This window comes from Macrobrachium rosenbergii, chromosome 4 (assembly GCF_040412425.1).
Source record: "Macrobrachium rosenbergii isolate ZJJX-2024 chromosome 4, ASM4041242v1, whole genome shotgun sequence".
NCBI lineage: Eukaryota > Metazoa > Arthropoda > Malacostraca > Decapoda > Palaemonidae > Macrobrachium > Macrobrachium rosenbergii.
Window position 1 is genome coordinate 52,960,611 of NC_089744.1, and position 15,988 is coordinate 52,976,598.

The following is a 15,988-nucleotide window of genomic DNA, read 5'->3' on the forward strand; positions in this document are numbered from 1 at the left end:
GATAGTCTACGCAGGTAAACCCTCGCTATTCCAGCTTAACCTATCAAGAACATTAGCCTAAGTGAAAAGCCGAAACAGGGAGAGGGTGGACGTAGGCTATATACCCAAGCCAAAACCAAAGGGAAGCACCAGACATGAAACTCATACGTACAGATCGAGATCGCAGACATGAAACTCATACGTACAGATCGAGATCGCCCCTCCTTAACCTTTTTTCCCCGAAGGGAAAAAATGCTATAGCCTAACCCCTAGGCTAACCTAACTGAGGCGATGCAAAGGAAGGAAGCCTAGGAGAGGGATAAAAGCTAACTAACCAACCCAAACATAAATGGATAATATAACAGAAAATTACTATAAGGTACATGTAGGAAGATAGCCAGGCCCAACACGACATGAACGTGAAGGGAAATGGCCGACCTTCAGTTATATGAAAGTAACGAAAATAATCAACAAAATTCAAAAGCATCCGAGCACAAGGTCAAACGTAAAGAGAGTAATCTTAAATGTACCAATGAAAATCATGTTCCCATAGCTTAGAGAAGTGAGTGTCTAAAATAAGGCATAATAAAGCCATGATAATAAGCAAATAGGCCCGAGGGGAACCACGTAGCCTAAACAGCAAGACCGCACTTGACCAGCAAGGGAACACAAAATTCACAAAATTCACAAAATTGCAAAAACAAAGCAAATAACCGTAACAGTACCAATGAAAATAAGATTCCCAGAAGCTAAGAGAATTGAGGGACAAAATTAAGGCATGATGTAGAAATTATAAGAAGCTTAATAGGCCCAGGGGAAGCTCGTGAGCCTAAACGCCAAACTTCACTTCTCGTAGCAAAGGGGCACAGAACAAACATAAAAATAATCAAACCCACTTAAAGTAGGAATCACAAATTGGGAATATATCCCAAACAAGAAAAATTACAAAAAAATTACACAAAACAAACATGCCGACCCAAGACCAAGAGAGGTCATGAGACGCCGTGAGAGGAGATCGAGACGGGCGTTATAAATCCCTTTAATTATTAAACTAAAGGGAAATAAGGAGCCTCAATCGCCTAAAAAACAACAAAACACTGGTACTCAAGTTTGGTGAAGAAGAACCTTGCGAGGATGCCATAATAGCGCAAAAAAAGGAGCACAATGAAATTACGTGCGAACGAAATCGCATGCTAAAATGGAATGCGACTAGCGTTGCCTTGTGTACAGTCCGCGAGTAGTGCATGGGATTGTATCGGCACCTCTCTCGTTGGGACTTTTGACATTGGGAATCTTTACAGGGCAGGGTCCCGTGATTGTGACAATCTCACCCTTTACCATACACGACTCCATTTCTTGGAGCTCGCTCTGGGGGTAGTAACCCCAGCTTTACATTTAGCTTTTCTCTGGTATCTAGCAACGGAATTACCTAGAAATAAGTGCTGAATGGACTATTTCACCGGGTGACACGGGACCCCGATCCAGAAATATATATATAAATTAGAGGCCCCCCCTCCACAGAACAAATGGAAAATTATGAAGTTTTCTGCTATAGCCTATCTCCAAGTACATTATTTTAAGTTTCTATTACGATATTTTTCATTTTACATTTCTTGTATTTTCAGACTGAGTGATGGAGTTCAATAGAGCCAAGGCTAACGACTCGGAGGAAATCAGATAGATTGACTGAATCAGGGCTATAACTTTCAGAGAGGCGAGGGATGCTGGCGCATCCTTTATTTCACGTTCCTGGATAGCTAAATACATTACAAGAGATGAATCCATTGTTAAAAGAAACTGGAACAAAAATCCATATGACTGTCACCGCAAAAAGAGTGAGAATCTTGGAAGGCCTGAAGTCCTTTCTCAGGAGTCAAAAGACATCATAGCTGAGATAGTGGGTAGACCAAGAAAGTCTTTACGTAAATTAGCGCTTGAACTAGAAACAAAAAGGGGAAAGAAGAGAAGTTATAGTGCTGTATATCGTGAGTTGAAAAAAACTGGTATCAAGCCATTTCATGTTATCAGCAAACCCAACATCACTCAGCAACAGAGAGAAGACCGCGCATGGTTTTGCGGTTCATTTCTTAAAGATTGGGATGAAGCTGACTTTCTCCATGTTGCCGCATCAGATGAATTCTTCATTTACACAGTCAGGAAGCCAAATCATAAAAAGACAACATTTGGGCTGCAAAGTTGGATGATATCAGCGATGACGTGCGCTATCGCCAAGTTGTGAAATTTCCTGAATGTTTGGGAATTTTTCTCTGTTTCACAGCCAAACGGTTAATGTGGATCATCAAAGAAAAAGGACAGTCATGGAATGGCAAATACTTCAGAGAAACTGGGCGTACTGGTGGAGTATTTCCTTTCCTCAAAGATCCTGAAAATGTGTTATCTGTTGAAGAAGTCACATTTTTGCACGATAAGGCACCATGTTTCAAGGCTCTCCAGACACAGGAGCTGCTTCGAAACAGCGGTATTGATTTCTTCTCGTCAAGTGAGTTTCCAGGTAGCTCACCTGACCTTAATGTGTGTGAAAACATTGGTAGTATCTTAAAGGATCGTGTTGAAGCGCGCACAGTGAACTATGATAGTATACCAAGCCTCGAAGACCTGCGAAGTGAGGTGACTGAATACTCAGAGAGAAACTTAAATAAATACCTGGTCTGAATTATTTTTGCTTTTGTCTATATCAATTTTAGTTCATGCTGTAGAGGGGGAGGGCTCTAATTTCGAAACAATTTGTATATATATAAATATATATATATATATATATATATATATATATATATATATATATATATATATATATATATATATATATATATACAGTCGACCCTCGTTAAGCCTGACCTCATTACCCCCGACCCCGGATAAGACGGACACCGAAGAGGGTCAGCCGATTTAAAATTCGTAATGTTCGACCACGATTTAAGATAGTTACTGTTCCTCCGCTCGTTGTGTACCATTTTCCTTTTTATTTACCAAATGTAAATAAAAACTTTTCATTTATATTTTTATTTTATATATACTGTTCGAGTCTCCGGCCAGCTAATGAAGAATTAGATGAATTTATTTCTGGTGATAGAAATTAATTTCTCGCTATAATGTGGTTCGAATTCCACAATAAGCAGTAGGTCTCGTTGCTAGGTAACCAATTGGTTCTTAGCCACGTAAAGTAAGTCTAATCCTTTGGGCCAGCCCTAGGAGAGCTGTTAATCAGCCCAGTGGCCTGGTAAAACTAAGGTATACTTAACTTTTGTACTGAACTGAAATACTTTTAACTTGATTGCTTTTTTGTTGTGGTTTCTATCAACCACATGCACTCTTTTATTTGTTTGAATGACATTTCTGTAGTTGAATGTCGATTTAACAGGAAGTTTTCTAATTTCAACGCCGATATGTTCTTCTCTGTTTCTAAGGTCAGTAATCTTGACCAACTTCCACTCCCAAAGAAGGAGTCGAAGTGAGTCATGGTTGGGTCAAGATATTTGCTTTTATTTTGGTTTGCTTTTTACTGGAGCATAGGGCTCCAGTGTAATTACATTAGTATTTTTTTCTGATTATTCCAGAGAGAGGTTGTCAGAGGAGGTTCCAGCGATTGTCAACTGTGTCAAGTCGCTACTATTAGGAGTACTTAAGGGATTTTGACAAAGGAAAAATCTATTTCTGGATCGGGTCCCGTGTCAGCCGGTGAAAAAGTCCATTCAGCACTTATTTCTAGGTAATTCCGTTGCTAGATACCAGAGAAAGCTAAATGAAATGCTGGAGTTACTACCCCCAGAGCGAGCTCCATTAGATGGAGTCGTGTATGGAAAAGGGTGAACTATAAAAACACGGAACCTTATCCTATAGAGATCCCAAAGTCAAAAGCCCCACAGAGAGGTGCCGTTACAAACCCATGCACCACTCGCGGACAGTACACAAATCACCGCTAGCCCGCATTCCATGAAAGCATCACCTCACCAGAATGATGTTTACTATGGGGGGACACAACACATGACAGAGGTGGGTCACGGGTGACACGGTCCCCTCTCCAGAAATAGATTTTTCCTTTGTCAAAATCCCTTTTCTGGATCGGGTCCCGTGTCAGCCGGTGAAAAATTAACAGAGAAATAAATATCATTCTTAAACTGCAAGAGATAACAAAATGTAAGGTGGGGAACAGAAGACCAAAGGTCCACCAAAAATTTTTAATTGCTAGCATTAATAACAATAATGTACAAATGAAACTGATGGGAGCTTAAAATTAACATGACAATATAAAAAATATACTTAAACATAATAATTATACAAAATTGAAAACATTATAACATAAATGTGTCAATTAGACAAATATACAGATAACACAGTCAGGTGAGAAAGTCAAGGCACGCCTGACTGAAATGACTGTAAGGGGATAACTGAGGCAGTGGAGGAAGAATTGACTAGGAATCAGAAAGGGAACCAGAGGGAGGGACAACGTTCCCTGCCACGACTGCTGAGAATTTAAGAGCTTCTAAGGATTTCAAATAGTGACGTTTGAAAACCAAGGGTGACTTCCAACCAGTGTATTTGGTAAGATCCGTGAAATTCATGTAATGGAAGTAGTTAATGGAGGTGGCCACAGCTCTAATATCATGAACTCTTGGGACTGAGTCAGGATTAGCCTGCTTGATAAAGTAAAGGATTTGTTGTCTAATAGCAGACATAGAGATATTACCCCCCTTCCCTGATAAAGAGAGGCCCAGATGAGATGTGAGAGGACCTGTCTAAATAAGCCCTCAAAGTATGAACTGGACACAGGGACAGGTCTTGAGGAAGGGGGAGAATTTTCCAAGGCGACCACCTATTCTGGCGGATCTTCATTTTTGGCCAGGAATTTAGGGTGAGGAATCAGCAAAACCTCACCTGATGGAAGGAAGTCGACATGGTTGGGCTCCCTAGAGAGTGCAGACAGCTCTGAAATTCTAGCACTGAAGCTAGGCTAACTAAGAACAACGTTTTCCTCAATAAGGAAAGGTAGGGGCAAGACTGATTATCGATATCTGAGGCTAACTTCAACATGTCATTCAAAACCAGGAAACCATATGTGGACGGATTACTGGTCTCAGTCGTGCACAGGCCTTAGGGATGGAAGAAAAGTAAGGATCTGTGAGGTCAATTTTGAAACCATACAAAAATACTTTTCGTAAAAGCCGACTTGACTGTAGTAACAGTACTAGAGGCTAAACCCTTCTCAAATAGTGATCTAAAAAGGAGATTGCCAAATTTATGGTCATTACTGTAGCCTCAGATTCTTTCAAAAAGAGTGCTAGCTTCTTAATTGCTGAGTCGTACTGCCGAAGAATGGAGACCCGCTTATCTGATTCCAAGAACATGGTATTGACAGGATCAACGTTAGCATCCCTTTGACCCGCAAATTTCATAAAGTCCACAAAGCCAAGGCATTTTGAATTTTTGAGGAAGCTGACACAGTCTGAGTTTGTACTACTTGTGTTAGTTTTGGACTGGGGATTTGGATGTGGCGAAGTTTCAGTTCCAGCAGAAGTGGAAACCAGCTGCTCTTTGACCCTTGAATGTCCTGAGTTTGTGAAGGACCTTTAACAACAAGTTTACTGGAGGGAACAGATAAATCTTCTTCCACCTGTTCCAATCCAATGACATTGCGTCCGTGAAAAGAGCTTGAGGGTCCAGGCTGGGAGCTACATAATGAGGAAGCTTGTTGTTGAGCTTGGTTGCGTAACAAATCTACCTCCAGGCCCGGAACTTGGTTGCAGATCCAACTGAACGAGGCCCTGTCTAGGGACCACTCCGACTGAGGAGTTGTCCTTGATAGAGAATCCGCTACGACGTTCCGGACCCCTGCAAGATGAGTGGCAGACAGGTGCCACTTGTTCTTGCACGCCAAGGAGACAAGTGCAATCATTACCTGGTTGATCCGCTAAGATTTTGAACCTCCCCTGTTTATGCAGTGGACTACCGTGGCGCTGTCCAGAACCAGCCTTATATGAATCTTCTTGGGGAAGAAGCTTCTTCAAAGTAAGGAAGACCGCCATGGCCTCCAGAACGTTTATATGGAACTGGCAGAACATGGGGGACCAAGTCCCCTGCACTTCTTGGTGTTGAGAATATCCTCCCCACCCGCTTAGGGAGGCGTCTGTGTGGATAACCAACGCCGGAGGAGGAAATTGCAGGGGGACTGACTTGGACAGGCTCTTGACAGTTGACCAAGGCCGGAGTCTCTTTTTCAAGATGGGAGGAATCAGAGACACCTTGTCTCTGAGGCTGACATTTGCTTGACTCCGCCACACTCTGTTGATATCTTTCAGTTTTACCTTCAGCAACAGATCTGTCACTGAAGCGAACTGAAGGGAGCCCAAAACTCTTTCTTGGGCCCGTCGAGAGGCTCGTTTGGACTTGAGAAACTGTCTGGTTGCTCTGGCTATCTCTTTCCTCTTGGGAGGAGGAAGAGAGAGCTTGAGAATTCAGATCCCACTGGATTCCTAGCCATTGAAAACAACTGCTCGGAACCAGGCGGGACTTCTCCTGTTTACACGAAAGCCCAAAGATTCTAGAAAGTCGACCACCACGGATGTAACCCTCCGGCATTCCTCGATGCTGGATGCCCAGATGATCCAGTCGTCTCAGATACGCCGCCAGCGTAATCCCTTGAGACCGAGTTGTTGTATGCGACCATGTCTGTCAACTTGGTAAAAATCCTTGGGCTATGTTGAGGCCGAAAGGCATCACTTTGAAGGAATATGCCTGCCTTCCGAGCCTGAACCCCAGAAAGGGGGAGAACCTTTCGCAACCGGGACGTGATAATAGGCGCCGGAAAGATCTAGAGAGGTGGTGACGGCTCCACGGGCAGTAGGGTCTGAACTTGGGAGACTGTAAGCATCCGAAACTTGTCGCAACGAATGTAGGAATTCAGATGGGACAAGTCCAGAATTACTCTCCTGTTTGTTGGAACCCTTCTTGGGAGCACTGAAGAGCCTGCCTTGGAACTTCAGAGTCCTCACTTTCCTTATAGCCTGTTTCTGTAGAAGATCTTCCACAAAGTCCTCGAGATCCTTGGTCGTAGCCTGATAAAACTTGACTGGTGGAGGGGACCGTCGATCCAACTCCAACCTAGGCCCTTTGAAACTATACTCTGAGCCCAGGGACAGAAGGTCCACCGAGCCCGAAAATGGTACAGCCTCCCGCCCACAGGATGTATGTCATCAGTCCTGTGTTTGCTTCCCCCCTCTGGAGCCTCTACCTCCTCTGTTCCTGGGAGAGGAGCGGGGGGCTCCTCTTCCCCTAACATAGCCACGGGGCTTGTTGCCTCTGGTTGACTGCCTAGAGCGAAATTTCCCCTGACTTTCATATGCAGGATTGAAAGCTGGGGAGGAGACATAGGAGGGGGCAGCCAGAGATTGATGCGCCGGGTTCACCAGGACATACTGAGGCGGAGGTTGGGAGGAAGAGGTTGAAGGCTGAGCTTGTAAGGGAACCTGGACCAAGGGCTGAGCTGGGAGGCGTTTGAAATGTTTAAATTTCTTGCTGGACTTTGGGGAAGGCCCGGCAAGATCAGACTGCTTCCGTTTATAGGGCAGACCCCAACGAGAACGGAGACTCTGATTGACCCTAGCCGCCTCAGATAAGACTGCGTCAACTTCTTCTTGTGGGAAAAGATTAGCTCCCCAGATCGAACTCTTCAGAAGCTTATTTGGTTCATGCCGAACTGTGGCTGCTGAAAAGATATGCTTCCGGCAGGCCAGTCGGGCAGTCATAAAGTCAAACAGGTCTTGTTGAAAACTCGCAAGAGAGATTTCGTCAAGATCTGGAACAAAGGATCTTCCTATAGACCAAAGAAGTTGTTTCTGCTAAAGTCAAAGAGTTCAAAGACCTGGCGAGCCTATCCTTAGTATCAGCCTCTGCTTTCAGGAGTGACTCCGGGATCTTAGGAGCTGCTCACTGAACAGATCAGAAGCGCAGTCTGGGTCAAGCCGAGTCACTGTAAACGTATTAGGGGCTCCCTTCCAGAAGTCGGTGCCCCGGGAAAGACGAGATGTCGGGTCCGTCTCCCGGAGATGAGGGGAGGGGTTTACCTTCAAAGCAAGCCTGACTAGTCAGAGAGGCCACTTTCGAAGTGCAAGGAGGAAGGAGAACATCACTGAGAGTGAACATAGTGAACACTCCCTTGGCTGGTGTAAGCTTAGTGTTCTCCGCTTGCCACTCCGTAAGAGTCCTCATCAAAGACGACTGGGCTTGGTCCCTGGGATAGATAACGGTCTCCTTAGGGACTTTATCAGATTACTAAGCATAAAGATGGAGGTACAGTATATAAAAAAAATTTTAAAAATAGATAAACCTGAAAACCTTAAAAAGATATCATCAGCCTTTCACTGAGTTTATTCTTCCACCAATGGCACAGGTGAGAACTGACTCCCAAATGTCTGCTCCCTACCCTACCCCATAGGGGATGGCACAACATTAGTGGCCAAAGTGTAAGCCAAACCCGCTTGCTAGGACTGATAATATTACTAGAATACAACCATCCCCATCCTAAGCATGTTATGGGCAAACCGGATAGAATGCTGAGAGTCCTATCTCCAGAACCAGACCCCCTGGAATCCGTGGTCCAACCCTAAAGAATAGTTCCACTCTTGAGCTATCAATGTGGTAACTCTCAGGTGCAAACATTATCGGGCAGTTGAGGGTCCTACCACATTTCTCACTATTTAGCTTCAGATATAAACCCATTCCCAGCTAAGATATGTTTTCCTATTTATCAGGTTCAATAAATTTTAGCTAAAATAGAAAATTCCACAAAAATTAACCCAAATAAATATATAATGGTATATGAGACTCTTGGACTCAAACCCGGGAACAGATTCCTGGATTTCAAGAGCCCCCTCACCACGTCAATGTGATCCCACATCGAGGGGGAAAAAAGCTATATAATAGAGAGGTAAGGTTCATTTCAAAATCCAAAATTAAGTGGTTTGTTTCTACAAAGTATTTTTATTTTGTTGCTACCTATCCAACTGTTATTCCTACCACCTTTTAGTATTAAATAACCAAGTCATAACAGTAAAAAAAAAATAATTTCATCTTAATAAGATCTTACAATACCTGGTGGCAAAGAAATATTAGCTGAGAAACCTCGTGGAAACCGAGATGTCAAAGGCAGCATCAAACATCTTGAATTAAAGACAAGTCTTGGAAAGGTCTTCTGTATGCTCATCATCTAGCTGTAATAAAGTAAGTTGATGTACAATATTTCTTGTCAAAGTCATTTACCCAAATAAAAAGTAAGTCTGAAGAAAAGCAAAGAAAAAGTAACAGCGATGATTATGTTTAACAAGCTTCACAAGGATGAACCCACTGAACCTGATCTTTTAAAGCATCAGAATGCTCCATATTCCTACACAGAAAGCTCCTGAGCAGTGTGCCATTCCCCTGAACACTCTGTATCACTCTGCATACATTCCCACAATTCATCTTCTACCCCTACCAGGCTAGCACTTTCTATCTCTTTCCTCCCAGCCCCTTAAAATCTGTCTATACTGGAAACAATTTCTGAAGCAACTCAAGAATAGAAATGGCAGACTACTGTCAAATCTACACTCTGGTGGAAACTCAAAAGTTCAGCTTTCCTGACAGCATGTGGTTGTCACTCATTGTTAAAGAAAAAAGGCAACCCTTTTGACTGATGTGCTTGACAGTAAGTACACAATGAGAAATTCACTATGCCCCATTCCTGCTTTTCTGAAGCTAACTGACTAGCATCACAAATGAAGGATAATTTACATTTTTCCTAGATACACCTCTAGCAAAAGCTAATCTGATTGTTGAAGCTTGGTAACAAGGAAGTACTTGTAGCAACTGAGTGAGGAGGAGGTAAGGGAGCTGTGTGGAGGACTCACCCAGTCGCTCTGTAAAGAATTACTGCTTTTTCCTTTAGCAAAGGGACAAATGCCAGTTTGGTTAAGGATGGGCTTTTGATAAAAGATTTCGGTTTGTATATCTACCTTAAATTTGTAATTTTTTCCAGTTATAAAAACCTTCATCTTTTATATGGAAACTCATTCTTTGGGCAGATCATGTCAGGTGTTGATCTCCGTTTCTTTATGCTTTTCGATCCACGTGAGCAGGGGAAGGTTGACCTCTAACTTCTGTAACCACTACTATATCCTAGCATATGTGAGGTCCAGGAAGATAGAGCCATGTGCCAGAGTTATGGCTTATTTATAACATTACTCTAAGATATTAAGAGAACTTTTGGTTTCCCATATGGGATAAGGCCAGCTCAGAGGGAAGCATACTGCAAATTCCCCAATGAATAAATTCTACCTCTCACTCTTGTTGCAGAGGGGATGGAGGGAGTCACATCTAGCAATTACAATAAGTCTGAGGCTGGAGGCTCTGTTGTGTAACAAATGTGAACCTGGTACAATCAGCAATATACAACTGGCTGCCAGGTGGAAGAAGACAAAAAGAAGAAAAGAATGCCAAGAAGACAAAACAAAGAAAAGAATGCCAGTTGTCTTTCATTAATCCAATTTCTTACCACAGTAAATCTTAGGCAAGCCCAGGCAGCCATGGGTCATAGGGAGACAATATCCAAGGACTTGTGGGCATCTCTCAGGTAGAAAGTGGTAAAAATGTGCTAAACACCTGCCCTCAGTACCAGTAACACCAAAAATTACCTCATGGATGCTAGGATGGAACAATGTCCCTGACTTCATGAGCCCTCATCCAGGTTATGGAGCCATACTCCTCACCAGACAACATGCAGTCACTTAGTGACCTCCCAAATACAGAACAAGACAGAGTTCTTGGATACTTCCTTCTTGTATCTGCAGGCCTAAGATGATGCGTCCTGTACAGGCAGTCCCAGGTTATTGGCAGGCTCAATTATCAACAATCTGCTTTTACGGCACTTGTCTAGCGACGAAAATCTGCAATTTTTGCTTATCGGTGCCAATACATACCTAACAGAGATGCCAATCTCCGGTTATCAGTGTCCATACCTCGTTATCAGTGCCGACTTTTGGTTATCAGCAATTTTCACTTATCGTCAAGCTGTTGGAACAAAACCCATACCGATAACCAGGGACTGCCTGTACTGAGAGTCATTCAGAGGATTTCCCACGAGGAGGTTTCTGTCAGCTGACCACAAAGCAAGACACTGCTTCACTTAGGAAATGTTAGATTATTTACAGCTCTCTATTTCATTTGACTTTGTATCCACTCACCCATGACTCTGTTTCCAACTCTACACTAATCCCCCATTATTGAAACTGAGATATGGGTTAATTTGTCATTTGATGACTGTCTAACTTTGAGTAAATGAAATAATTTTTCATTCAGAATTTTTGTATGTTTGGGAGAGTCTTAACTATACATTATGGATAATTTCCAACTGAAATAACTATCAAAATCATTCAAATTACATAGCAACCATGGAAAATCAACATTTAACTGTATAAAGCAGCATTAATAAAAAATGCAATTTTACCCATACACTAGGCTGTATGCAGGGGTACTGAGTAGAGGTATAATAGGCTAAGGGACAGGCTAAGAAGTTATATATACAAAAATAAATACTTTCCCTGTAAATCTAACTACATAGAAGGCACGGTGCTTTTTTATATCAATACAAGTTCTTGAACTGGAGTTTTTCTGATTCATTATTAAGACTCCACATGAAAGCAAACTAAAATCTATCACAAATTTACTGTTACCAAAATATTTACCAATGAGTGGTGTTATCTACTTGGACTTTTCTTGTACCAAGATATTTACCAATGAATAGTGTTACCCACTTGGACTTTTTTCAAGTTTTTCATATTTCAATGTTCAAGCGAGTGGGGCTCCCTACTGGATTTTTTTTTTTTTTTTTGTCTTGCTGAACTATTGGTAAGAATGATTAGTGTATTTTCAATGTATTGTTATTTTCTTCTAGAAATGAGAGTATGTGGACAGTAGTAAAACCTGACTCGTTCTTTTGTTCTAAGTTTCAGTTCTCAGTCATGGCTCCCTTGGTGCAGATATGTAACTCTTCTTCCTTGGATTACTTTGGATATGCAGTACTGCAATATTTCATGCAAAATGTGTTGGGAACATTTGACATTCATTTTGGTAGTAAATTAGTAGTTTCAAAGACACTGGACCCCTTATATCCAACAATTATGAGGGACCCAAATGGGAAGCCAGGTTTTAAGGCTGGGGAAAATGCAAAATACAGAAAGTGAAATACAGGTATGTATTCTAACATATCTCTTACACTTCTATAAATTCTGATTATGAGGAATATAGTAATTAAAAAATGGTCAAAATAATAAAAATAGCTGCCAAATCAATAGGCATAAGCCTACCATTAACACAACCATGATGCTTTTTTTCTTAGCATGATGATTCCATAACTTCTACCCATATAATTTATTCTAATTAATTTGAAATTAAGTTGGAATTAAAATGTTATCATTGTTATTTTCATGATAAAATTAAGTTTCACATATGCTTATCACGTAATTACATAGCTGATAGTTTCACCTTGCTCGGCAGCTTAAATTAAAATCGCGGCGGGTTCTTCAACTGTTTAGTGTAGCTGACAAGCCTCTGCCCACTAACAGGAATACCAGGAACGACTTAGCAGACAACCTCATTCTGTTTGTGCCCCTTATGTCCATCAGAGGGGAGGAGGGCAGGCTCTGATTCTGTAATTATTTGGTAAGTATATAAGAAACTTAATTTTATTGGTAAGTATATACAGCATGAAACTTAATTTTATCATGAAAATAACATTTTCTTATAAGTAACTTACCAAATAATTACATAGCTGAATCCCACATTGATAGGAGGTGGGATACATGGACATAATCCACTTCAAAATATTAAGTCATGGTAATGACTTTGAAATAGAAAAGTTGCTAGCACTGAACACAATGCTTGTTGTTTCCTTATCTGGTAAGAGAACTACTGCAGGAGAATACTGCTTTTGGTTGGTGCTCATCTTAACCTGTAGTGGCATGGTGGTAAATCCATGGGACGCCTCTGCTTAAGTGGGAGCTTTGCAGCAAAGGATATGACTGATAGCTAGCAAAGCATAAAGAAGTGCCCATGCCCTGGCACAGTACCAATATAAAAGACAACCAGACAACGCTGTCACCTAAACTGAAATAAAAACCACAACCCATCCACTAAGAGTGGTGGGTGCTCCAGGTACAGGTTGACCATCACTAATCCGGCAATCAGTAGTTCAGAACAATCAGTAATCCGGCACAAATTTCAGCTAGAGTAATTTCTAATGTTTTCGTTATACAAACTGTTTTTAAGTCAAAATATAACTTAAATATGTCTCGTTGTGAAATTAATTTAGCTATTTTTTTCGTTAATATATGACATTCGCAGGAATCGCTGCTGTCCGTTTTGGGGGGCAGGTTTGTTTTGTGTAAAAAAAAATCAAGATTCCGTTCGCTATTTTCTCTTGATTTCATCATGATACGAGCTTTACGTATTTATGTTTTATCGGCATGAAAACAGTAGTAATTTGTATTCTTTCATGCCCAGTAGTTTTGATTAAAATACATTCTCTCCAGTTTTATTTACGTTGAGTTTCATCCATGTTGCCGATGCACGATAATTTATAGTCATTAGTAGCCTGAACATTGTTTTCTCAGCTTCAGCTAAAACTTACCGCTCAAAGTTACTGTAGCAGTATATTTCCCTGCTGATCTTTTCTCCAAAGCGAATAAGGGTATAGTGTAAAAAATATATCAGTCCTATTATACAGTACTTGACATCATTTGTAACATGAGTACAGTAATTGTGTATTACTGTACAATGGTTGAAATACATGCAAAACAGTTGTTATCCGATACGATTATTAGCAAAACAACAGTTTCCGTTCGGTTGTTTATGGCTGTACGCATTTACGCAAGAGTATAATGCTACTAACAATAATTTTATCATTCTCTTTTACCGTTTTAACTAGCAGATGGAATAAAGAGATGGAGGAAAAGAAGTTTTTCTATTGTAAGATGGTCTCTCTCGCTGCCTGATTGTACCTGCTGCCTGCGCGAAATCTAAAAATATTTCCTAAATATTTTCGTACCGGTATTAATTGCTAAACCCATCGTAAACTCGAAATATCATAAGTCGAATTATCGTAACTCAAGCACTACCTGTATTTGATAATTGTCTTTTCTTTATTAACCAACTTGTACTGATTTATGGGATATTTTAATTCTAAGATGAGGTGCTTAGCTACTAGGTTTCGTGTATTCTAGCCTAATAAATGGCTAATCTGGCAAAATGGCTAATCCAGCACCTTCCAGGTCCCAATGATGCCGGATTAATGATGGTCAACCTGTACATTATATCCTGACTCCCCAAAACTCGACACCTTACTACAAGGTGAAGAGATAATAGGAGAAATTCCTATGCTTCCTCCCAAAATACCATGCCAGTTACATACTAATAATGGCCCTAAGGTACTGCAAATTTTCAAACACTGTTTCAACTTTCATTTAAATAGTGAGACGCGAAGATCGATTACACTTCCAACAGGTTGATTGCAGATTGAAAGTAAGGGACATATTGTGCCTGAAAGCTAATGAGGAGAGGCTGCTCCTTTCACTTAAAAAGTAGGTAAAATGTTCTCCTGGACCTGACAGTGTGTCTCAGAAATTCAGTCCATTTAAGATGAATGACAATGCGTTCTTAGTGAGAGGGCGAGACAGGTTCTTGTAAGAACACCAGAAGTTATGGATGGTCCTCTGATCTTCAGGTCCTGCTCAGGTAATACCTGAAAGCTCTAACTGGATAGAGAGGTCTCTCTTCTTCCTCAGAGCTAAGGCTGTCTGTTAAGTTCTTATGGGAGAAAGAATGAATCCAGGGGTTGGATGGGTGCTCGTTCTTGGAGTAAATGAGCAAACTGCATCTCCTTGTGAAAAACCTACTCTTAATTGATGGTTTGGATCTTGCTAATATGTTTTAGCAGAGCCAAGGTTACCAGGAAGAGAGCCTACCAGGTAAGGTTTTTCAGAGAAGAGGAACATAGGGGTTCAAAAGAGGGACCTGTCAGTAACTTCAACTCTATGTCCAAGTTCCAGGAGACCAGATCTTCCTTCCTTGCTTGGATGTGTCAAAGGACTTGATGAGGTCTTTTAAGATTTAGGTATGAAGCAAGATCTAGGTCTCTGTGCCTCAACACTGAGTTAAGCATAGTTCGATACCCCTTAATGATGGAGGACGAGAGATTCTAGATCTCCAAAGATAAAGGAGGAAATCTGCAATTTGGGTCACAGATGTCTCAGAAGAAGAATAGTAGTATCTTAAGACACCAGCTTTGGAAAATCATCCACTTAATCTGGTAGATGGAGCTAGAAGAGTGACGTCTGCATCTTGCAATATCCTCTGCAGCACGTCTTGAAAACCTTTTTTGTTCTGACAGGCTTCCAGACAGTCTGAAGCCTGTCTGGGCAAGAGTGAACCACCCATGGTGGTATCTCTTGAAGGGAGGATGTCTGAGTAGACATGGTTGGGGAAGGAGCTTGGAGAGTCCACCAACAACAGTAGCAAGTTCAGGAACCATTCCTACATGGGTCGAAACTTGTTAGCACTTCCTTGACTATGTTGAAGGGCAAAGAGGTGAAGAGGCCCAAGTTGGACCAATCTTGCAGTATGGAGTCTCTTGCCCATGCACTAATAGTGGGTCTGGGGCTGGAGAACAAACAAGAGGCAGCAAGGGTTCCTTGTGGAGGCAAACAGGTCCAAAGTCAGTCTGCCCCATAGATTCCACAGACCTCGACAGACCAGGGGATTTAAGGTCCACCTGGTGGGAAGAACCTGCTCTCAGTTTGTCTGCCAGAACTTTTAGTTGCCTTGAATAAATCGAGTGACTAGAAAACTCGATTTTGATCTGCCCACAGTGGAAGTTCTCTTGCCGTTTGGTGGAGAGAAAATGAGTGAGAGCCACCTTGCTTGTGTATATACGTTGGGGCTGTGGTCTTGTCTAAATATTTGGACT

The 15,988-nt window shown here is 41.6% G+C and overlaps 1 protein-coding gene across 9 annotated transcripts in view; it reads right to left on the reverse strand.

Annotated features, from left to right (window-relative positions):
• LOC136834617 (rhodanese domain-containing protein CG4456-like) overlaps positions 1-15,988 on the reverse strand; it is a 52,443-nt gene that overhangs the window by 21,811 nt on the left and 14,644 nt on the right. For 7 of the 9 annotated variants that reach the window (XM_067097199.1, XM_067097240.1, XM_067097249.1 and 4 more), the window contains one exon: positions 9,085-9,203. In XM_067097199.1, coding sequence (XP_066953300.1) covers positions 9,085-9,199 — 115 coding nt within the window. In that variant the 5' untranslated portion in view covers positions 9,200-9,203. Of the gene's footprint in view, positions 1-9,084; positions 9,204-10,661; positions 10,802-10,946; positions 10,973-15,988 lie in introns of those variants that run through there. The other 2 variants (XM_067097222.1, XM_067097207.1) reach the window with 2 other exon arrangements.